Consider the following 23434-nt stretch of genomic DNA (forward strand, 5'->3'; position numbering starts at 1 on the left):
TCTGTGCTTACACTGCCAAGGGCCCCGGGTTTGAGTCCTTGATCCAGGAACTAAGATCTCACAGACCATGCATGGCAAGCCCAAGAAGGTATGTGGTGGGAGTGGTAGGAAGGTTTCAGGCGGCATTTTGGGGTGGCTGGGTAGCACTGATGAGAGCCTGAGATGGGATGGGCATCTCTACTGTGGCTGTAGCTTGCTATTCATGACCTTTTCCCACAGCACATGTTTTCATCGTCCCCTTTCTAGACATCTGCGCCCTTTCCTGGTTTCAAATATCAGCTCAGATTTTTGCCTTCTCCAGCAAGCCTTGTCTGTTTTAAACCACATAAATCTTTCTCTGTTCTGAAACTCTAGGAGATTTTCCATATAAACTTGTCTGAATAAACTGAACTTTCAATAATGAAATTTTGAGAGACAAAGAAGCAGTGTCAGTGGTCTAGGAATAAAAACAGAGTGGAAAAAGTCAATTCAAAAGGAATATTGTGGATGAACATCAGTGAGGAGCCCAACAGGCACAAACCATAGTCTTGGTTTCCTGGCTTGAGAAACAGGCCCATCTCATTAATCTGTACCTTTGTATCTGGTGGCATGCTTTTCCATTTCCATGGAAATGGGACAGTTATTTTAACAGATTGTGTGTGTGTGTGTGTGTGTGTGTATTTGATTTTGGGTTGCACTGTGTCTTTGTCGCTGCACAGGCTTTCTCTTGTCGAGGGTGCAGGGGACACTCTCTACCTGTGGTGCGAGGCCTTCTTGCAGTGGCTTCTCTCGTCGCAGAGCACAGGCTCTAGGCGTATGGACTTCAGTAGTTGTCGTGCATGGGCTTCGTTGTTCCAGCGCATGTGGAATCTCCCTGGACCAGGAACTGAACCTGTGTTCTCTGCATTAGCAGGCAGACCATTATCCAACGTACCGTCAGGGAAGTCCTTGTATTAAAATTAGGGTTCAGCCTAAGAGACAGGCTTCCCAAGTGGCTCAGTGGTAAGGAATCTGCCTGCCAATGCAAGGAATACAGAAGACTCAGGTTTGATCCCTGGATTGGGAAGATCACTGGAGAAGGAAATGGTAACCCTCTCCAGTATTCTTGTCTGGAAAATCCCACAGACAGAGAAGTCTGGTGGGCTACATTCCATAGGGTTGCAAAGAATTGAACATGGCTTACTGACTTAGCTGGAGAAGGAAACGGCAACCCACTCCAGTATTCATGCCTGGAATATCCCACGGACCGAGGAGCCTGTTGGGCTACAATCCATGGGGTTGCAAAGAGTCGGACATGACTGAGCGACTTCTGTGTGTGTGTGTGTGTAGTGGCTTAGCACACATACACAGCCTGAGAGACAGTTCTAATTTAAAGCAGCTCATTTAGTTAATTCTTATTGTTTCTTCATTCTTCCAGAGAAAGCAATGGCACCCCACTCCAGTACTCTTGCCTGGAAAATCCCATGGACGGAGAAGCCTGGTGGGCTGCAGTCCATGGGGTCGCTAAGAGTCGGACACGAATGAGTGACTTCACTTTCACTTTTCACTTTCATGCATTGAAGAAGGAAATGGCAACCCACTCCAGTGTTCTTGCCTGGAAAATCTCATGGGCAGAGGATCCTGGTGGCTGCAGTCCATGGGGTTGCTAAGAGTCGGACACGACTGAAGCGACTTAGCAGCAGTAGCAGCAGCTTCATTCTTCTGTGCTTGTTGGTGATGTCTAACTCTTTTCTTAGCCTAGGTTTTAGAAAAGCAACAGCAAAATAATTTAAGGATTTAAAACTTTACTGATGTCTTAGTAACTATGTGTGTGTGTATTTATATTTATGGATGATGATGGAAACAGTAATGAACTACCCTTACTGCTTTTAGAACATGTTTCTATATCCAGAATAATTAAGAAAGCTTTGAATTTGGAAGCAGATAAATCAGAGTTATACACACACACACACACACACACACACACATATATGTACGCATATGCTGCTGCTGCTGCTAAGTCACTTCAGTTGTGTCTGACTCTGTGCGACCCCATAGATGGCAGCCCACCAGGCTGCCCTGTGCCTGGGATTCTCCAGACAAGAACACTGGAGTGGGTTGCCATTTCTTTCTCCAATGAAAGTGAAAAGTGAAAGTGAAGTCGCATATCAGATCAGATCAGATGAGTCGCTCAGTCATGTCCGACTCTTTTCGACCCCATGAATCACAGCACGCCAGGCCTCCCTGTCCATCGCCGACTCCCGGAGTTCACTCAGACTCACGTCCATCAAGTCAGTGATGCCATCCAGCCATCTCATCCTCTGTCGTCCCCTTCTCCTCTTGCCCCCAATCCCTCCCAGCATCAGAGTCTTTTCCAATGAGTCAACTCTTTGCATGAGATGGCCAAAGTACTGGAGTTTCAGCTTTAGCATCATTCGTTCCAAAGAAATCCCAAGGCTAATCTCCTTCAGAATGGACTGGTTGGATCTCCTTGCAGTCCAAGGGACTCTCAAGAGTCTTCTCCAACACCACAGTTCAAAAGCATCAATTCTTCAGCACTCAGCCTTCTTCACAGTCCAACTCTCAAATCCATACATGACCACAGGAAAAACCATAGCCTTGACTAGATGAACCTTTGTTGGCAAAGTAATGTCAGCTGCTTTTGAATATGCTATCTAGGTTGATCATAACTTTCCTTCCAAGGAGTAAACGTCTTTTAATTTCATGGCTGCAGTCACCATCTGCAGTGATTTTGGAGCCCCCCAAAATAAAGTCTGAAACAGTTTCCACTGTTTCCCCATCTATTTCCCATGAAGTGATGGGACCAGATGCCATGATCTTCATTTTCTGAATGTTGGGCTTTAAGCCAACTTTTTCACTCTCCACTTTCACCTTCATCAAGAGGCTTTTGAGTTCCTCTTCACTTTCTGCCATAAGGGTGGTGTCATCTGCATATCTGAGGTTACTGATACTTCTCCTGGCAATCTTGATTCCAGCTTGTGTTTCTTCCAGTCCAGTGTTTCTCATGATGTACTCTGCATATAAATTAAATAAACAGGGTGACAATATACAGCCTTGACCTACTCCTTTTCCTATTTGGAACCAGTCTGTTGTTCCATGTCCAGTTCTAACTGTTGCTCCCTGACCTGCATACAAATTTCTCAAGAGGCAGATGAGGTGGTCTGGTATTCCCATCTCTTTCAGAATTTTCCACAGTTGATTGTGATCCACACAGTCAAAGGCTTTGGCATAGTCAATAAAGCAGAAATAGATGTTTTTCTGGAACTCTCTTGCTTTTTCCATGATGCAGCAGATGTTGGCAATTTGATCTCTGGTTCCTCTGCCTTTTCTAAAACCATTTGAACATCAGGAAGTTCATGGTTCACATATTGCTGAAGCCTGGCTTGGAGAATTTTGAGCATTACTTTACTGGCGTGTGAGATGAGTGCAATTGTGCAGTAGTTTGAGCATTCTTTGGCATTGCCTTTCTTTGGGATTGGAATGAAAACTGAATTTTTCCAGTCCTGTGGCCACTACTGCATTTTCCAAATTTGCTGGTATATTGAGTGCAGCACTTTCACAGCATCATCTTTCAGGATTTGGAATAGCTCAACTGGAATTCTATCACCTCTACTAGCTTTGTTCGTAGTGATGCTTTCTAAGGCCCACTTGACTTCACATTCCAGGATGTCTGGCTCTAGGTCAGTGATCACACCATCGTGATTATCTGGATCATGAAGATCTTTTTTGTACAGTTCTTCTGTGTATTCTTGCCATCTCTTCTTAATATCTTCTGCTTCTGTTAGGTCCATACCATTTCTGTCCTTTTTCGAGCTCATCTTTGCATGAAATGTTCCTTTGGTATCTCTGATTTTCTTGAAGAGATCTCTAGTCTTTCCCATTCTGTTGTTTTCCTCTATTTCTTTGCATTGATCGCTGAAGAAGGCTTTCTTATCTCTTCTTGCTATTCTTTGGAACTCTGCATTCAGATGCTTATATCTTTCCTTTTCTCCTTTGCTTTTCGCTTCTCTTCTTTTCACAGCTATTTGTAAGGCCTCCCCAGACAGACATTTTGCTATTTTGCATTTCTTCTCCATGGGGATGGTCTTGATCCCTGTCTCCTGTACAATGTCATGAACCTCATTCCATAGCTCATCAGGCACTCTATCTATCAGATCTAGGCCCTTAAATCTATTTCTCACTCCGCTGTATAATCATAAGGGATTTGATTTAGGTCATACCTGAATGGTCTAGTGGTTTTCCCTACTTTCTTCAATTTCAGTGTGAATTTGGCAATAAGGAGTTCATGATCTGAGCCACAGTCAGCTCCTGGTCTTGTTTTTGCTGAGTGTATAGAGCTTCTCCATCTTTGGCTGCAAAGAATATAATCAATCTGATTTCGGTGTTGACCATCTGGTGATGTCCATGTATAGAGTCTTCTCTTGTGTTGTTGGAAGAGGAAGTTTGCTATGACCAGTACATTTTCTTGGCAAAACTCTATTAGTCTTTGCCCTGCTTCATTCTGTATTCCAAGGACAAATTTGCCTGTTATTCCAGGTGTTTGACTTCCTACTTTTGCAATCCAGTCCCCTATAATGAAAAGGACATCTTTTTTGGGTGTTAGTTCTAAAAGGTCTTGTAGGTCTTCATAGAACTGTTTAACTTCAGCTTCTCCAGCGTTACTGGTTGGGGCATAGACTTGGATTACTGTGATAATGAATGGTTTGCCTTGGAAACAAACAGAGATCATATTGTCGTTTTTGAGATTGCATCCAAGTACTTCTTTTCGGACTCTTTTGTTGATCATAATGACTACTCCATTTCTTCTGAGGGATTCCTGCCCACAGTAGTAGATATAATGGTCATCTGAGTTAAATTCACCCAGTCCAGTCCATTTCAGTTCACTGATTCCTAGAATGTCAACATTCACTCTTGCCATCCCTTGTTTGGCCACTTCCAATTTGCCTTGATTCATGGACCTGACATTCCATGTTCCTATGCAATATTGCTCTTTACAGCATCGGACCTTGCTTCTATCACCAGTCACATCCACAGCTGGGTATTCTTTTTGCTTTGGCTCCATCCCCTCATTCTTTGTGGAGTTATTTCTCCACTGATCTCCAGTAGCATATTGGGCACCTACTGACCTGGGGAGTTTCTCTTCAGTGTCCTATCATTTTTCCTTTTCATACTGTCATGGGGTTCTCAAGGCAAGAATACTGAAGTGGTTTGCCATTCCCTTCTCCAGTGGACCACATTCTGTCAGAGCTCTCCACCACAGTCGCATATACATATATATAATTTGATGGATCAGAAATAGCAATACTTTTTAATCTCCATTAAACCTCATTGTTGAGTATGACAAATACACAGTCTTTATAGAAAAGATGTTCACCAAATTTGCCTACTTGACTTTCTTAAAAATCTTCATAGAGCCAAATATATCTCGGAATTTGGGAGAAAGCATCAGTTTCATAACTAATACTAACAAATGACAAGTTTGTATACTTATGACTTCCTAGGTACTGTGCATAATTATTGACATACATACCTTCACTTCATCCTCCCATTGCCTCTGTGAGGTGTGGGAACCATTTCTCCCATGTTACAGATAAAGAAACTACTATAATTGTGTGGAGGCTCCACAAACTGCAGTCATATAGGACAGTAAACTTAGTCAATATTGTGTGTGTTCTGAAGACTCTATCCACTGTCTGCTCCCCACCTCTGTCCCTCTCATCAGGTCTCTTTAGTCCCTAAGACACAACAATCTTGAAATTAGACCAATTAATAGGCCCTACCAGAGTACATCATGAGAAACGCTGGACTGGAAGAAACACAAGCTGGAATCAAGATTGCCAGGAGAAGTATCAGTAACCTCAGATATGCAGATGACACCACCCTTATGGCAGAAAGAGAAGAGGAACTAAAAAGCCTCTTGATGAAAGTGAAAGAGGAGAGTGAAAAAGTTGGCTTAAAGCTCAACGTTCAGAAAACGAAGTTCATGGCATCCAGTCCCATCACTTCATGGGAAATATATGGGGAAACAGTGGAAACAGTGTCAGACTTTATTTTTCTGGGCTCCAAAATCACTGCAGATGGTGACTGCAGCCATGAAATTAAAAGACGCTTACTCCTTGGAAGGAAAGTTATGACCAACCTAGATAGCATATTCAAAAGCAGCTGACATTACTTTGCCAACAAAGGTCCATCTAGTCAAGGCTATGGTTTTTCCAGTAGTCATGTATGGATGTGAGAGTTGGACTGTGAAGAAGGCTGAGTGCTGAAGAATTGATGCTTTTGAACTGTGGTGTTGGAGAAGACTCTTGAGAGTCCCTTAGACTGCAAGGAGATCCAACCAGTCCATTCTAAAGGAGATCAGCCCTGGGATTTCTTTGGAAGGAAAGATGCTAAAGCTGAAACTCCAGCACTTTGGCCACCTCATGCGAAGAGTTGACTCATTGGAAAAGACTCTGATGCTGGGAGGGATTGGGGTCAGGAGGAGAATGGGACGATAGAGGATGAGATGGCTAGATGGCATCACTGACTCAATGGACTTGAGTCTGAGTGAACTCCGGGAGTTGGTGATGGACAGGGAGGCCTGGTGTGCTGCAATTCATGGGGTCACAAAGAGTCGGACACGACTGAGCGACTGAACTGAACTGAACCATGGTCTTTAAGTGTTCACATGAAAGGAAAAGTCACATGTCTCTGACTTTAAATAAAACACTAGAAATAAGGTTAAGCTTAGTGAGGAAGGCATGTTGAAAGTTGAGATGGGCCAGAAACTAGGCCTCCTGTGCCAGAGTTAGCTTAAGTTGTGAAATGCACAGGAAAAGTCCTTGAGGAAATTAAAAATGCTACTCTAGTGAGCACATGAATGGTAAGAAAGCAAAACAGCCTTACTGCTGATATGGAGAAAGTTTCAGTGATCTGGATGAAAGATCCAATTAACTACAAAATTTAATTCAACCAAAGCCTAATGGTGAGCAGGGCTCTAACTCGCTTCAGTTTTATGAGGATTGAGAGAGGTGAGGACACTGCAGAAGAAAAGTTTGAATCTAACAGAGCTTGGTTCTTGAGGTTTCAGTAAGGAAGACATGTGCAAGGTGAGGCAGGAAGTACTCATGTAGAAGCTACAGTAAATTATCCAAAGGATCTAGCTAAGATAATCACTGAAGGTGGCTAAACAACAGATTTTCAGTGGAGATGAAACGACCTTCTCTTGGAAGAAGATGCTATTTAGGACTTCAATAGCTAGAGAGGAGAAGTCATTGACTGGCTTTAAAGTTTCAAAGGATAGGCTGATTTTACAGTTAGGGACTAAATGCATCTGGTGATTTTAAGTTGAAGCCAATGCTCATTTACCATTCCAAAAAGCCTAGGGCCCTTCAGAATCTACTCTGCTGTGCTCTATAAATGGAACAACAAAGCCTGGATGACAACATATCTGTTTACAACATGATTTATTGGATATTTTAAGCCTACTATTGACACCTACTTCTCGAAACAAAGGCCTTTCAAAATATTACTACTGTTCATTGGCAATGCAGTTATTACCCAAGAGCTCAGATAGAGATGAAATTAATGTTGTTTTCATGCCTCTTGACACAACATCCGTTTGACTCAAGTCTTGTTCTTTAAGAAGTAAATTTTATATGGCAGTTGCTGCCTCTGATTGGTCTGGGCAAAGTCAACTGAAAACCTTATTAAGGATTCTCCATTCTGGATGCCGTGAAGAACATTTGTGATTCATGGAAAGAGGTCGCAATATCAACATTCACAGAAGTTTATAAGAAGTTGATTCCAACCCTCAAGGATGACTTTGAAGGGTTCAAGATTTCAGTGGAGTAAATAACTGTGGTGGAAATGCTGAGAGAACTAGAACTACAACTAGAAGGGAGCCTGAAGATGTGACTGAATTGCTACAGTCTGATTGATAAAACTCGAAAGGATGAGGAGTTGCTTCTTATGGATGAGCAAAGTGTTTTCTTAAGGTTGAATCTATTCCTTGTGAGGATGCTGTGAAGACTGTTGAAATGACAGTAAAACAATTAAGATATTACATAAACTTCGTTGATAAAGCAGTAGCAAGGTTTGAGAGGACTGACTCCAATTTTGAAAGAAGTCCTCCTCTGGGTAAAATGCTCTCCAATGACATTGCATGCTACAGAGAACTTTTGCTTTGAGGAAGAATTAATTGATGCAGCAAACTCCACTGTTGTCTCATTCTAAGTAACTGCTACACACACACAGGAAATTGCCATAGTCAGCCCAGCCTTCAGAAACCACCGTCCTGGTCAGTCCGCAGCCATCAACATTGAGGTGGGACTCTCCACCAGCAAAAGACTATGACTCACTAAAGGCAAACTATTCAATATCACAGTAATCAAAGTATGTGCCCCAACCACTAGTGCTGAAGAAGCTGAAGTTGAATGATTCTATGATAAGCCACAAGACCTTCTAGAGCAAACACAGAAAAAGATGTCCTTCTAGCTCAGTTGGTAAAGAATCCACCTGCAATGCAGGAGACCCTGGTTCGATTCCTGGTTTGGGAGTATCCACTGGAGAAGGGATAGGCTACCCACTCCAGTATTCTTGGGCTTCCCTTGTGGCTTAGCTGGGAAAGAATCCACCTGCAATGGGGGAGACCTGGGTTTGATCCCTGGATTGGGAAGATACCCTGGAGAAGGGAAAGACTACCCACTCCAGTATTCTGGCCTGGAAAATTCCATGAACTGTATAGTCCACAGGGTCACAAAGAGTTGGACACGACTAAGTGACTTTCACTCTCATCATAGGGGACTGGAATGCAAAAGTAGGAATTCAAGATATACCTGGAGTAACAGGCAAGTTTGGCCTTGGCGTACAAAATGAGTCAGGGCAAAAGCTAACAGAGTTCTGCCAAGAGAATGCACTGGTCATAGCAAACACCCTCTTCCAACAATACAAGAGACAACTCTACACGTGGCCATCACCAGCTGGTCAATACCGAAGCCAGATTTTATTATATTCTTTTCAGACAAAGATGGAGAAGCTCTATACAGTCAGCAAAAACAAGACCAGGAGCTGACTGTGGCTCAGGTCATGAATTCCTTATTGCCGAATTCAGACTTAAATTGAAGAAAGTAGGGAAAACCACTAGACCATTCAGGTGTGATCTAAATCATATCCCTTATGATTATACAGTGGAAGTGACAAATAGATTCAAGGGATTATATCTGACAGAGTGCCTGAAGAACTATGGACAAAGGTTCGTGACATTGTACAGGAGGCAGGGATCAAGACCATCCCCAAGAAAAAGTAATGCAAAAAGGCAAAATGATTGTCTGAGGAGGCCTTACAAATAGCTGAGAAAAGGAGAGAAGCTAAAGGCAAAGGAGAAAAAGAAAGATATGTCCATCTGAATGCAGAGTTTAAGAATAGCAAGGAAAGATAAGAAAGCCTTCCTCAGCAATCAATGTAAAGAAATAGAGGAAAACAACAGAATGGGAAAGACTGGAGATCTCATCAAGAAAATTAGAGATACCAAGGGAACATTTTATGCAAAGACGGGCACAATAAAGGACAGAAATGTTATAGACCTAACAGAACAGAAAAAATTAAGAAGAGGTGACAAGAATACACAGAAGAACTATACAAAAAAGACCTTAATGACAAAGATAGCCATGATGCTGTGATCACTCACCTAGAGCCAGACATCCTGGAACGCAGAGTCAAGTGGGCCTTAGGAAGCATCACTATGAACAAAGCTAGTGGAGGTGATAGAATTCCACCTGAGCTATTTCAAATCCTCAGTGATGATGTTGTAAAAGTGTTGCACTCAATATGCCAGCAAATTAGGAAAACTCAGCAGCGGCCACAGGACTGGGAGAGGTCAGTTTTCATTCCAATCCCAAAGAAAGGCAATGCCAAAGAATGCTCAATCTACCGCACATTGTACTCGTCTCACACATTAGCAAAATAATGTTCAAAATTCTCCAAGCCAGGTGTCAATAGTACATGAAGAGAGAACTTCCAGATGTTCAAGCTGATTTTAGAAAAGCTAGAGGAACCAAAGATCAAATTGCCAACATCCACTGGATCATAGAAAATGCAAGAGAATTCCAGAAAAAATCTACTTCTGCTTCACTGACTATGCTACAGCTTTTGATTGTGTGGATCACAATAAACTGTGGAAAATTCTTTAAGAGAGGGAAATACCAGACCTCTTTACCTGCCTCCTGAGAAACTTGTATGCAAGTCAAGAAGCAACTGTTAGAACCAGACACAGAACAACAGACTGGTTCCAAATTGGGAAAGGAGTATGTCAAGGCTGTATATTGTCACCCTGTTTATTCAACTTACATGCAGAGTACCTCATGTGAAACGCTGGGCTGGATGAAGCACTAGTTGGAATCAAGATTGCCAGGAGAAATATCAATAAACTCAAATATGCAGATGATAAGACCCTAATGGCAGAAAGAGAAAAGGAACTGAAGAGCCTGTTGATGAAGGGGAAAGAGGAAAGTAAGAAAGCTGACTTAAAACTCAGCATTCAAAAAACTAAGATCTTGGCATCTGGTCCCATCACTTCATGGCAAATAGATGGGGAAACAATGGCAACAGTGAGAGACTTTATTTTCTTGGGCTCTAAAATCACTGCAGATGGTGACTGAAACCATGAAATTAAAAGATGTTAGCTCCTTGGAAGAAAAGCTATGACCAAGCTAGACAGCATATTAAAAAGCAGAGACATTACTTTGCCAACAAAGGTCCATCTAGTCAAAGCTATGGTTTTTCCAGTAGTCATGTATGGATGAGAGCTGGACTGTAAAGAAGGCTGAGTGCCAAATAATTGATGCTTTTGAACTGTGGTGTTGGAGAAGACTGAGAGTCCCTTGGACTGCAAGGAGATCAAACCAGTCAATCCTAAAGGAAATCAGTCCTGAATATTCACTGGAAGGACTGATACTGAAGCTGAACCTCCAATACTTTGGCCCCCTGATGTGAAGAACTGGCTTGTTAGAAAATACCCTGATGCTGGGACTGATTGAAGGCAGGAGGAGGAGGGGATGACACAGGCTGAGATGGTTGGATGTCATCATCGACTTGGTGGACATGAGTTTGAGCAATTTCCGGAGTTGGTGAAGGACAGGGAAGCCTTGTGTGCTGCAGTCCATGATGTCGCAAAGAGTCTGACATGACCGAGCAACTAAACTGAATTGAAAGGCTGAGATGCTAGTGAGCAATAAAGTATTTTAAATTAAGGTTTGTACATTGTTCTTTAGACGCAATGCTACTGCAGACTTAATAGACTACATTACAGTTTAAATATAACTTTAATATGCACTGGGAAACCAAAGCATTTTTGTGCTTAGTTTTATTGAAATATTCCCTTTGTTGCGGTGGTCTGGAACCAAACCTGCAATATCTCTGAAGTGTGTCCATGATTGGGCTTCCCTGGTGCTAAGACAGTAAAGAATCCACCTGCAATGCAGGAGACATGGGTTTGATCCCTGGGTCAGGAAGTTTCCCTGGAGAAGTAAATGGCTATGCACTCCAGTATTCTTGCCTGAAGGATTCCAGGGACAGGGGAGCCTGGAGGGCTACAGTCCATGGGGTTCCCAAAGAGTCGGACACGACTGAGTGACTAACACCTTCAGTTCACCTTCACATGTCCGTGATAATCCCTTGTTTTCCTGTTTCCCATAATTCTAGGCAGGGAAAAATGTTAGTCAGTCCTGTGTCTGACTCTTTGCGATCCCATGAACTGTGGCCTGCCAAACTTGTCTGTCCATGAAATTCTCCGGGCAATAATACTGGAGTGGGTTACCATTTCCATCTCCAGGGGATCTTCCCCACCCAGGGACTGAACCTGGGTCTCCTGCATGGTGCAGATTCTTTACTGCCTGAACCGCCAGAGAAGCCAATAGGTGGGGAAAGAGAATGACAAAACCTTCTAGTCTGTGGGTTTTGGTTTTTTTTTTTTTTTCCACCTTCCCAAGGGCAGTCCATCTCTCCTGCCAACATGACTAACAGGGTTTTGGATAGACCACACACTATGAAGCATTCACTGAAAGCCAACAGTTACATCGCACAGGCAAGTGTGTGTTGAAAAGTGTATCTGCATTTCCCCCTCATTAGTGTTCAGGAAGTATCTAATTACAGGGAAGGGAGGGAGGTAAAAGAATAAAAGAAACTATGAGCTTCATATTTGTTGCTTCAGACTTAAAAGACTGTACACTCACCAAGATTGGTTATTCAGCTTAATTAGTAAAAACAACCCTCCCCCCAACCCTTCTCCAAACAGCTGTTTTATGAGCATTCATGACAGTGGTTATGCAAACTGGTTGCAATAATGTTTCCAGGCTGTGCTAGTTGCAAGGGGTGGTGGTGGGGGGTGGCATTTTCTCAGTGTTTAATGTGGCTAGGTGGACAGACATGCTGTATTCCACAGAAACTGAAGATATCTATTGCTACTATTAACAGTGTAGGGAAGTAAAAGGATGAATGGGTGCCTATTTGTAACTGGAACTGAAAATGTCATCTCTGTCTGGCAATAATAACCAATGATTTTTTTCGGAAGAAACTGAACCTTACCCAACAGTTTTCCCATATGACTGATGTTGCTTCTTTAAGTTTGGAATGAAAATTGTATGTATAAATTGCACCTATTCACATATAGTGGACTTTTAAGATATATTTTTTATTTTGAAATAATCTAAGTTAAGAAACAGCAGAAAAAAAAAACCAGCAAAAATTGCCATTTCCATATATTCATTACCCAGATTTCCCCAATATAATATCTTATATCGTTCAGTTGCTAAGTCCTGTCCGACTCTTTATGACCCTGTGGACTGTAGCACACCGGGCTTCCCTGTCCTTCACCGTCTCCCACAGTTTGCTCAAACTCATGTCCATTGAGTCAGTGATGCCATCCAACCATCTCATCCTCTGTTGTCCCCTTCTCCTCCTGCTTTCAATCTTTCCCAGCATCAGGGTCTTTTCCAATGAGTCAGCTCTTCACATCAGGTGGCCAAAGTATTGAAGCTTCAGCTTCAGCATCAGTCCTTCCAATGAATATTCAGGGTTTATTTTCTTTAGGATTGACTGGTTTGATCTCCTTGCTGATCAATGGACTCTAAAGAGTCTTCCCCAGCACCATAATTTGAAAGCATCAGTTCTTCGGTGCTCAGTCTTCTTTATGGTTGACTCTACATCTGTACACGACTACTGGAAAATCCATAGACCTGGGCAGTTAGCTATTGTATGCATGTTGCCTATTTTTGGCTTTAATATGGAGAGAGCCTCTATCTAGGTCCTGATGCAGGATACAGTAATGACAGAAGTGGTGAAGAGTTAGGTGGTAAGCACAGGGGTTATGAATGGAGTTGCTAGAAATGGAAAGAGGAAATAAAGTTGCTGAAACCAAACTTTGGGCACCAGCAACAAATTTCCTGTAAACATTTTGAGTACTAGTCTCACTCCTTCTGGGATTTCACTTGTTCCGATTTTTTTCTTTTAAAATTAGAGATGGATATTTAACATCCTTTTACATTAAGAATAGTTAGGAATGAAAAAGAGGGACATCAAAAGAGAGTACCAGTACTATTCTGTGAATTTCCTTCATACATAAACCTGAAATTATGTAATATTTGTCCATCCATCCACCCATCTATCCAACAAATATTATCCTCAACCTACTATATTTTAGGCACAGCACTAGGCAATAGGGATGGATAACTCTATAAACAAGATAAATATGGTCACCGACTTTACGCGTCTTTAGTTCTCTCAGAAAAGGCAGACACTGTGTAAGTGGAATCAAAGACTTGAAAAAGAAGTACAAGGTACAAATGAAACCGGGAACAGGCAAACCAAACCTATTCTGAACATCATGAAAGTCTTCTCAGTGGAGATGACATTTAAGCTGAGTCCTGGAGGGTGGGTGAGCTCTATCTAGGTGAATAGCTGTTGCTTCCATGGCCTTGCATGATCTGCTCCTCCCCGTACGTCCAAACTCACCATGAGCCACTTTTACTCTTGCTCACCATTCACCAGCCAGTGTTTTCTCGCAGTTCCTCAAACGGCCTGCCTGGAACTCTAAATTCTAAATTCATGCCTCCTCACCCTCTATAGTTGCTCCTTTACTGAGATCAAGTTCCCAGTTATTCTGTAGTTTCACTTGCTTGTTTCCATCATTTTGTCCAGCACTATTTTTAATCACTTAAAATTTCATTTAACTGCTTTCAAATTAAACTGGTACGTTAGAATGAACAAATCATTTCTTTAAAATAATCAGCATTAAAAGTTGAAATTTAACATGAATGTGTTTTTAAAACTTAACACATAGCTAAAATGAAAAGCATTCCTTTTTTAAAATTGTGAATGTCTGTAGTACTGATCCAATTAAGAAAATAAATGATAGCATGTGGCTTTTTGATTATAAATAGTACAAAAATAATTTTAATTTTCCACAATTTCCATAAATTTCTCATGAAGTACTTGGCAAATGCAAAAAAAAAAAAATAATCCTGGAGTTTCCTAATAATTACTCACAGAATAAATTTGAACAAATATGGAAAGTAAGCAGTAATAGCAGAATATGTTTATCCTTTTTAAGTGATGTGTGTATACCCACACGTATAAACAATTTGGGAGCTCAATCCGCACAAGTCCCCTTGGGTAGAATTTACTTCCTAAGAGTCACATCTATCATCATTTAAATCTTGTAAATGCATCTAAGAAAAGGCTTAACAATAAGGACTGTTTATTTTGTAGGTTTTAAAGAAGCTAGAGTGCCAAAGAAGACTTTTGAAGTGTGAAGAGATTTCTCGTGATTGAAACCAACATGTCATTTATAGATCCTTATCAACACATTATAGTAAGTCATTTACTGCTTATATATTCTTCTGGGAGGGGGTCAGACATACTTTTGTGCATGAGTATCGGTGATGTTGCTTGTTAAGTGTCAGTTACAAATTGGCATTTGCCATGGGCACTTGCCATCTACCTACCTTTACAAGTATTAAATCATGTGCTTCTGCTGAGACCTTCAACTACCCCCTGAAAGGAGTTCAAGGTAGAGAGTATAAATGAAGCAGGTAGTGAGTATAAATGTGCTGGAGGTGGGGAGCGGGGGTGGGGAACTGGCAGAATAGGTCTTTAGATAGATATTTTCAGGAGCCCATTTTATGAGCCTGATTCTTACATCTTCCATGTCTAGAAAAGCATTAAAATCCTTCATGGTGACAACTGCTCCTTGTGACTAACAACACCTTCAAAAGACTAGTAGAAACCTTCTGGAAAATATGTGCTTGATTGCATGTACTCACCCTTCACCGAAATCACATATATACTGACCTCTTTGGAGCAGATTCTTAGAGCTATCTGAGGTTCTGTCTCCTGCATTGCAATCCTCATTTTGCCCCAAATGAAACTTAACTTGCAGCTTTCTTTTAAGTCGACAAAAATATAAAAATCTATGAAAAGTCTAACATTTTTAGATGAAAATTATGTAAACTTACTATGGTTCAAATAAGGTAGAATCTGTAATAAAACTAACTCATCTCTTCTTTTTATCACTGTAAGTTTCCAGAAAAAAGGGATTTGGAAGGGAAAATGCCAAAACATCTGAAATAGTATTGAATGTTCATGAAACAATAAAAAGTGTAGTTCAGTTCAGTTCAGTTCAGTTGCTCGGTCGTGTCCGACTCTGCAACCCCATGAACCACAGCACACCAGGCCTCCCTGTCCATCACCAACTCCCAGAGTCCACCCAAACCCATGTCCATTGAGACAGTGATGCCATCCAACCATCTCATCCTCTGTCATCCCTTTCTCCTTCTGCCTTCAATCCTTCTGAGCATCAAGGTCTTTTCCAATGAGTCAGCTCTTCACATCAGGTGGCCAAAGTATTGGAGTTTCAGCTTCAACATCAGTCCTTCCAATGAACACCCAGGACTATCTCCTTTAGAATGGACTGGTTGGATCTCCTTGCAGTCCAAGGGACTCTCAAGAGTCTTCTCCAACACCACAGTTCAAAAGCATCAATTCTTCGGCGCTCTGCTTTCTTTATAGTCCAACTCTCACATCCATATGTGACCACTGGAAAAAACCATAGCCTTGACTAGATGGACTTTTGTCGGCAAAGTAATGTCTCTGCTTTTTAATATGCTGTCTAGGTTGGTCATAACTTTTCTTCCAAGGAGTAAGCATCTTTTAATTTCATGGCTGCAATCACCATCTACAGTGATTTTGGAGCCCAGAAAAATAAAGTCAGACACTGTGTAGTTCTCACTTAGCAAATGTCAACCTGCACTCTTCATATGAAATGACAGAGAGAGAAAATAATTATTGCATTAAGGACTATACTTTGGTATGCATTTTCAAGGTAATTAATTTTGTAAACTGTCCTTTAGTTAGATATATTGTGTGTGCTCAATCTCTCAGTCATGTCTGACTTTTTGTGACCCTATGCACTGTAGCCCACCAGGCTCCTCTGTCCATGGGATCTTCCAGGCAAGAGTAATGGAGTGAGTTGCCATTTCCTATTCCAGGAGGTCTTCCCAACCCAGGGATTGAACCTACACCTCCCATATCTCCTACATTGGCAGGCAGATTTTTTACCACCAGCACCACCTGGGAAGCCCAAGATATATTTAAACAAAGTCTTTTATGGTTGGGTAATTTTAGTAAAATGTTGAGTATTTCAGATTTTAGGGTGGAACTTTCCAAATTCCATTAGAAGTGTACTCTCTCTTCTGATCATAGAAGCAGAGGAGAAAACATTTTCTTTGCTAAGTTTAGCACTTGAGATCCAATTAGATTTACATGGACTAGAAATAGTTTTTATGGATATTAAGGAATAATACAAAGCCTCATTTCTATTTAAATTGAACCGCTCTTCTCTTACCCAAAGCCTCACAAGCTGCCATCCTCTCTCTCCCTGCTTGGATAGCAAGGATTACTATACTGTAACTTTTTGTAGTTCTTTCTTCCATTCACAACTTGAATCATTGAAAACTGTATTCAGCTTTTCTACTTCACAAAAGGGTCTCATCACTAAGGACCTCTTTGCTGCTGAATTAAATAGATTCTTCAGGTACCCCTCACCCCCATCTCTGCTAGTCATTCTCTTCTTCTTAAAACTCCTGAAAAGGTTTTTTTTTTTTTTTGCAAGCTTCTTTTAATGTTTGATTTTTTTTTAAAGAACTGAAACATATAATATATAAAGTGCATAAATTTTAATTGTTCAGCTTGATGGATTTTTGCACATGTATTTCACCCATGAAACCATCATCCAGATAAAGGTATGCATTATAAGTACCCTGAAAGAGTTGCTCATGTCTCTTCCAGTCCGTAAGCTCCACAAAACTAACCAGCTATTTGTCTTTTATTACCAAAGATCCGTTTTCCTATTCTTGACCCTCATTAGATGCCTGCCTTCCACTCTTTGTCTGTGAGATTCATTCATGCTGTTGTGAGTAGCAGAATTCCACGCTTTTACATTGCCATGTAGTATCTCATTATTTGAATCCTGTGCTCATGTGTGCCAAGTCTATTCATTCGTGTCTGACTCTTTGCAGCCCTGTGAATGGTAACTCACTAGGCTTATCAGTCCATGGGGATTCTCCAGGCAAGAATACTGGAGTGGGTTGCCATGCCCTCCTTCAGGGGATCTTCCTGACCCAGGGATCGAACTTATGTCTCTTAAGTCTCCTGCATTGGCAGGTGGGTTCTTTACCACTAGCGCCACCTGGGAAGCCCTGAATACCGTATACTGCAAACTACTTATCTAGTCCACTGATTACCGTCGTGCCCTCACTAAATGGCAATGGTACCTTTGCTAATCGGGCAATGTATGATTTGGTTTCTTTTCAGTTCTATTGGTCTTTGTTTGCCCCAATATCAATCTACTTTAATGTCTGTGGCTTTGAAATGGTAGTGTAAATCCTCCAACCTTTTCTTCTTTGAGATTCCTTGTCTTTTTTTAGGCTTCTGCATTTCCATATAAGTTTTGAAATCACTCTGTCAACTCACACACACACACACACAAATGCTGGGATTTTTATTAGAACTGAAATTATTTTGTAGGTAATTTAGGGGAGAGATGACATGATAATAATATTGAATCTTCCAATCTATTTACAATGCATGAAGCATTAGTCTCTCAGTCATGTCCAACTCTGTGCGACATTATGGACTGTAGCCCACCAGGCTCTTCTGTCTGTGGTATTTTCCAGGCAAGAATATTGGAGTGGGTTGCCATTCCCTTTTCCAGGGGGTCTTCCAGATCCAGGGATCGAACTTGGGTCTCCTGCATTGCAGGCAGGTTCTTTACTGTCTGAGCCACCAGGGGAGCCCTCAATGCATGAAACGAACGTTAAACTAATGTTCAACTAGAAACTAAAATACCAATGCATTTATATAGAAACAGTTTTTGCAGATGCAGTGAACTTACTAAATTTCTTTATTAATTCTAATAGTTTGTAGGTTCTTTTAGATTTTTAACTTGTACATTCCTGCTATTGGTGAATAACTCATTTTATTTCTTCCCTTTTAATTTTTAATATTCATTTATTTTTCCACTTTACTGATAGTAGACCATCTATTTTAGGTATAGCTTACAAGTTTGAAAATATTTTATTTTCATAATTGTTCAATTAAAAGAATTTTCTAAATTTTATTATGATTTATTTTTTGACACATAGATTAAAGATTTATTTCTTAATTTTCAAACATTTGGTAATTTTTTTGTTTCTCTTTGTCATTAATTTCTAATCTCATTCCTTTCTGTTCAGAGAATATACTCTATAATTTTTGCTGTTTCAGTTTTTACATGAGATGCTCTCGCACATTGTCTATTCTGGTAAAGGTTCCATATACAACAATGTGTTTCATATTCAACTTTTGCTTTATGAATTTTTAAGATATATTATTAATGCATATAAGTTTTGAATTGTATATATCTCTGTTTAATTGATATTTTATCATTTAATAGGTCTTTTTAATCTCATTATTAGAGACTGAATTTTTACTTTGTCTTTTATTAAAATAATCCCTTTTAGTTTCTTTGATAAGTGCATCCTTTCACTTTCAATTTACATTTTCCTTATATTTAATGTGTAGTTCTTGTAAAAAGCATATAATCAAGGTTTAATTTGAGATAATCTTTGTTTTCTGAAACAATATCCTACATTCCTTCCACCATTATGGTTTTTTGTAGATGAATTTAAACAATGAAGGTAAGTTCTTTTTAACTGGTTTTTCATAATGATGACATTTCTATATTTTTTGTGCAAATTAGTTTTTTTCCTCACTCTACCATCTCAAGATATATGGATAATTTCTGTAACTCAGAGAATGCAATCAAAGTGTTGACATGAACACTTTGGCACTTGAAACTGAGAAGAAAGATAAGGTTAAAGTGTATAACCCTGAGCTTGGGACGAAGACCAAGTATAATTCTAAATCTTTAACATTTAGACTTTGAATTCACTCTGACTCCAAATTTATTAAAAAAAATTTTTTTTTTCTGAGCACTTATCATCATTTATTTTATTTTTTAATTTTTATTTTTTTGGTTGCAGCTTGTAGGATCTTAGTTCCCAGACCAGGAATTGAGCCTAGGCCCTTGGCAATGAGAGTGTGGAGTTCTAAACACTGAACTGCCAGGGAATTTCCTTTATCATAACTTATTGAATGCCCATTGTGTTCTAGTCCCGGTCAGTAGGCACTGGGAATCAAAATAATCCCTGAATCGAGCTTATAGTGCTATATTAGTGCTCAGTCAATTCAATTCAGTTCAGTCGCTCAGCCGTGTCCAACTCTTTGTGACCCCATGAATTGCAGCAAGCCAGGCCTCCCTGTCCATCACCAACTCCCGGAGTTCACTCAAACTCACGTCCATCGAGTCGGTGATGCCATCCAGCCATCTCATCCTCTGTCGTCCCCTTCTCCTCCTGTTCCCAATCCCTCCCAGCATCAGAGTCTTTTCCAATGAGTCAACTCTTTGCATGAGGTGGCCAAAGTACTGGAGTTTCAGCTTTAGCATCATTCCTTCCAAAGAACACCCAGGACCGATCTCCTTTAGAATGGACTGCTTGGATCTCCTTGAAGTCTAAGGGACTCTCAAGAGTCTTCTCTAACACCATAGTTCAAAAGCATCAATTCTTCAGCTCTCAGCTTTCTTCACAGTCCAACTCTCACATCCATACATGACCACTGGAAAAACCATAGCCTTGACTAGACGGACCTTTGTTGGCAAAGTAATGTCTCTGCTTTTCAATATGCTGTCTAGGTTGATCATAACTTTCCTTCCAAGGAGTGAGCATCTTTTAATTTCATGGCTGCAATCACCATCTGCCGTGATTTTGGAGCCCAAAACTCAGTCACTTAGTCGTGTCCAAATTGAGCTTATATCTGGCAGACAAACAATCTATAATAATCGTAATGACTCTGATAGGAGATGATGAAGATTACTCTGGGGATATACAACGTGAATAACTAATAACAGGAATCTTCTGGAATTCCCTGAGAAAGTGACATGTAAGCACAGACCTGAAGGTTAGGAAAAGAATGAGAAAATGACTGGATTGGAAAGGGCATGTGTGAAGTAAGTAGTCTGGAGGTAAGAAAGTACATGCCATTAGGAATAGAAAGAAGTTAGGTATGGTTGGAGGATAATACGTTTTGAAAAACATTATTTCAAATGACCTTCGCTTTTCTACCTCATTTGACCATTCACCTCATTAACGCCTGTGCAGTCCCACAGGTCTCATGGCAGTTGACCGTATTACCTGGCCATTTAGTTTCTCTTTTTTTTTAAACAAGGGATAAAATATTTAAAATCAAACTGTATCTGAATATTTTAAGGCTCATTTCCGTCATCTTTCCTTGCAGATTTTGTTAACTATAGCCAAATATGTAGGTCATAATAATTCTCTCTCTCTCTCTCACTCAGTTGTGTCTCTTTGTGACTCTGTGGACTGTAGCCCACCAGGCTCCTCTGTCCATGGAATTCTCCAGGCAAGCATACTGGAGTGGGTTGCCATTCCCTTCTCCAGGGGATCTTCCTGACCTAGGGATCGAACCCAGGTCTCCCATATTGCAGGTGTATTTTTTGCTGTTGGAGCCACCAGGGAAGCCCAATAATTACCTATATGGCACCCTAATGTGATGAAATGTGCCAAAGCCACACACCTGTATCACATTTTTCTTGACCTTCCCCAGCATCAGAATTGGACACTCCATCAACATTCCAAGGTATAGCCCTTTTCTTTTTAAAAAACTTTTTATTGTATATTGGAATATAGCCAGTTATATAACAATATTATGATAGTTTCAGGTGGACAGCAAAGGGACACAGCCATACATACACATGCATCCATTCTCCCCTCAAACTCCCCTCCCATCCAAGCTGCCACATAACATGAGCAGAGTTCCCTGTGATTGTATAGCCCTTTTCAATACAGAGGATCCTAAGAGCTTTCTGGTATTATTCATGCTTGTTTTTGTTATGTGTTTAAAAAAACAAACAACTATGCACGTGTGTGTCTATGTGTAAATTGCTTTTGTGACAAAATTTCCTGCTTTAGTTTTCACAGAAAGATACTTTTCACAATATATAGGTGAGTGCACTCAACACAGAACAATTTTATTAAAAAGGAAAGATGTGGAAAGCTAAGCCAACTTACTCGTAGTGAAGGGTGCCAGATGGGCCAACGCAGTTTCAGCTGCCTCAAGGCAGTGAAGATTGGATTCATCTTCACCATACCTGTGATGCAGGGACATGTTGGAGAATCCTGTGGGCTGATACAGCAAGTTCTCGTTTCCATTGGTGCCAACTTTTAAGAATGGAGGAGAAAGTGGAGTAACACATCTATGGCAGAATGCAATGTCCACAGGTCTAATAAAATATTTATTAAAAAAAATTCCATCTTTTTACTCTGAAGGGATGAGTCACTTCACTGGAGTGAAAAAAATCCAGAGCTCTTCCCACCACCTATTAGCAATGGAGGGCCAGGGCCCCACATCCATGGAAATCTGAGGTTGTGTCCACACTGAGGTCAACCACCTGGGTATTCGAGCCTGACTGCCTGCTAAAATACAGGGACCTTTGAAAAAGGTCATTGTAGGATGACTGGAAATGTTACCAAAAAAGTACAAAGCTATTATTCTAGATTATTATGGTAACATGGGGGGTGGGGGAAACCACTGAGTAGGTCATCAAAGAACTACTGTTTTAGTGGCAATTCCAGACTTCAGTTACGTGCTCTTGAGCACTTAAGCTTTTAGCTGCTTCGCATGCAGTATGAATAGTACCTGTATGTCTGTTCCACAGGGCTTTATAAATAATAAATTGTTATGTACATAAGTATTCTTTACAGACTTAATGAGGTAAGATATTTCCAGGGGGCAGCAAGAGGTGAGATACTGCTGCTGGGAAATCAGAAATATAAAGGTGAGAAAATCATTACAGAAATACCAGAACAGCGCACAAGGAACAAGGAGGTTTATGGCAAGAGCATATTTTTGGTGAGCACTAACAAATTCTAGCAAAGTGAGAAAGAGGACGGTTAATGATAAGCTTCTGCTGTTTTTCTGATACCAGCCGTTCCCTGCCACAAGCCTTTCATTTGAGGCAAAAGTATGTGCATTTAAAATAATGTCCGTATCTCTGCTTCTTCATCATAGAGCACAGGCTGGGGATCCCTGGAAAGTCACCGGGTTTACTTCTTAATTCTTGAATTTTGATTTGGTTCTTTTTCAAAACTTCTGAGCCTTTTTTTTTTTTTTTTAAATCATACTGAAGTTTGACTTCAATTTCCTTAAACATGGTAAGCGTAGTTTCACTGTTTCATGGAGAGAACTATTTCTGTGTCTGTTAATTAATTGTGCTGGTTTGTAGTCTTGGTGTGATACCTCCTCGTGTTCCTAATGACCTTTGATTTTGCTGAACATCATTATAATGAAAAATCATCTCTAGAAATAATTCTTCAGAATTTCATTGGTTTCCATCAAGCTTCTTGGGAAGCCAGCAGTCTGGGATAAAGGAAATCCCCGTTTCAGGTTAGGAGAAGGCAATGGCACCCCACTCCAGTATTCCACTCTAGTCTTCCACTCCAACCCACTGTAGTATTCTAATATTCTTACCTGGAGACTCGCCATGGACAGAGAAGCCTGGCAGGCTACAGTCCATGGGATCGCAAAGAGCTGGACACGACTGAGCAACTTATGACAAGGCACTGAACAGTACTACGGACTGGTTGGCTTATAAACAATAGAAACTTATTGCTCACATTTATGGAATCTGAGAAGTCCAAGATTGAGACGTGAGCATGGTTGTATTTGATGAGGGCCTGGTTTGTAGCTGCAGTGTCCACTTTGTGGACGTGGCAAAGCATCTCTCTCAGTTCTTTCATAAAAGCACTTAACCGTTCATGTTTGTTTTTTTTTTTCCTTCCCAAACGTCCCATCTTCTAATACTGTC

The 23434-nt window shown here is 40.7% G+C and overlaps 1 protein-coding gene across 2 annotated transcripts in view; it reads left to right on the forward strand.

Annotated features, from left to right (window-relative positions):
* The window catches only part of PLA2G4A (phospholipase A2 group IVA), a 174294-nt gene that overhangs the window by 18639 nt on the left and 132221 nt on the right, over positions 1–23434 (forward strand). For both annotated transcript variants that reach the window (XM_019976850.2, XM_070768581.1), the window contains exon 2: positions 14722–14824. In XM_019976850.2, the coding sequence (XP_019832409.1) occupies positions 14792–14824 (33 nt within the window). In that variant the 5' untranslated portion in view covers positions 14722–14791. The remainder of the gene's footprint in view (positions 1–14721; positions 14825–23434) is intronic.

The sequence above is a fragment of the Bos indicus genome, chromosome 16, assembly GCF_029378745.1.
Source record: "Bos indicus isolate NIAB-ARS_2022 breed Sahiwal x Tharparkar chromosome 16, NIAB-ARS_B.indTharparkar_mat_pri_1.0, whole genome shotgun sequence".
Lineage (NCBI taxonomy): Eukaryota > Metazoa > Chordata > Mammalia > Artiodactyla > Bovidae > Bos > Bos indicus.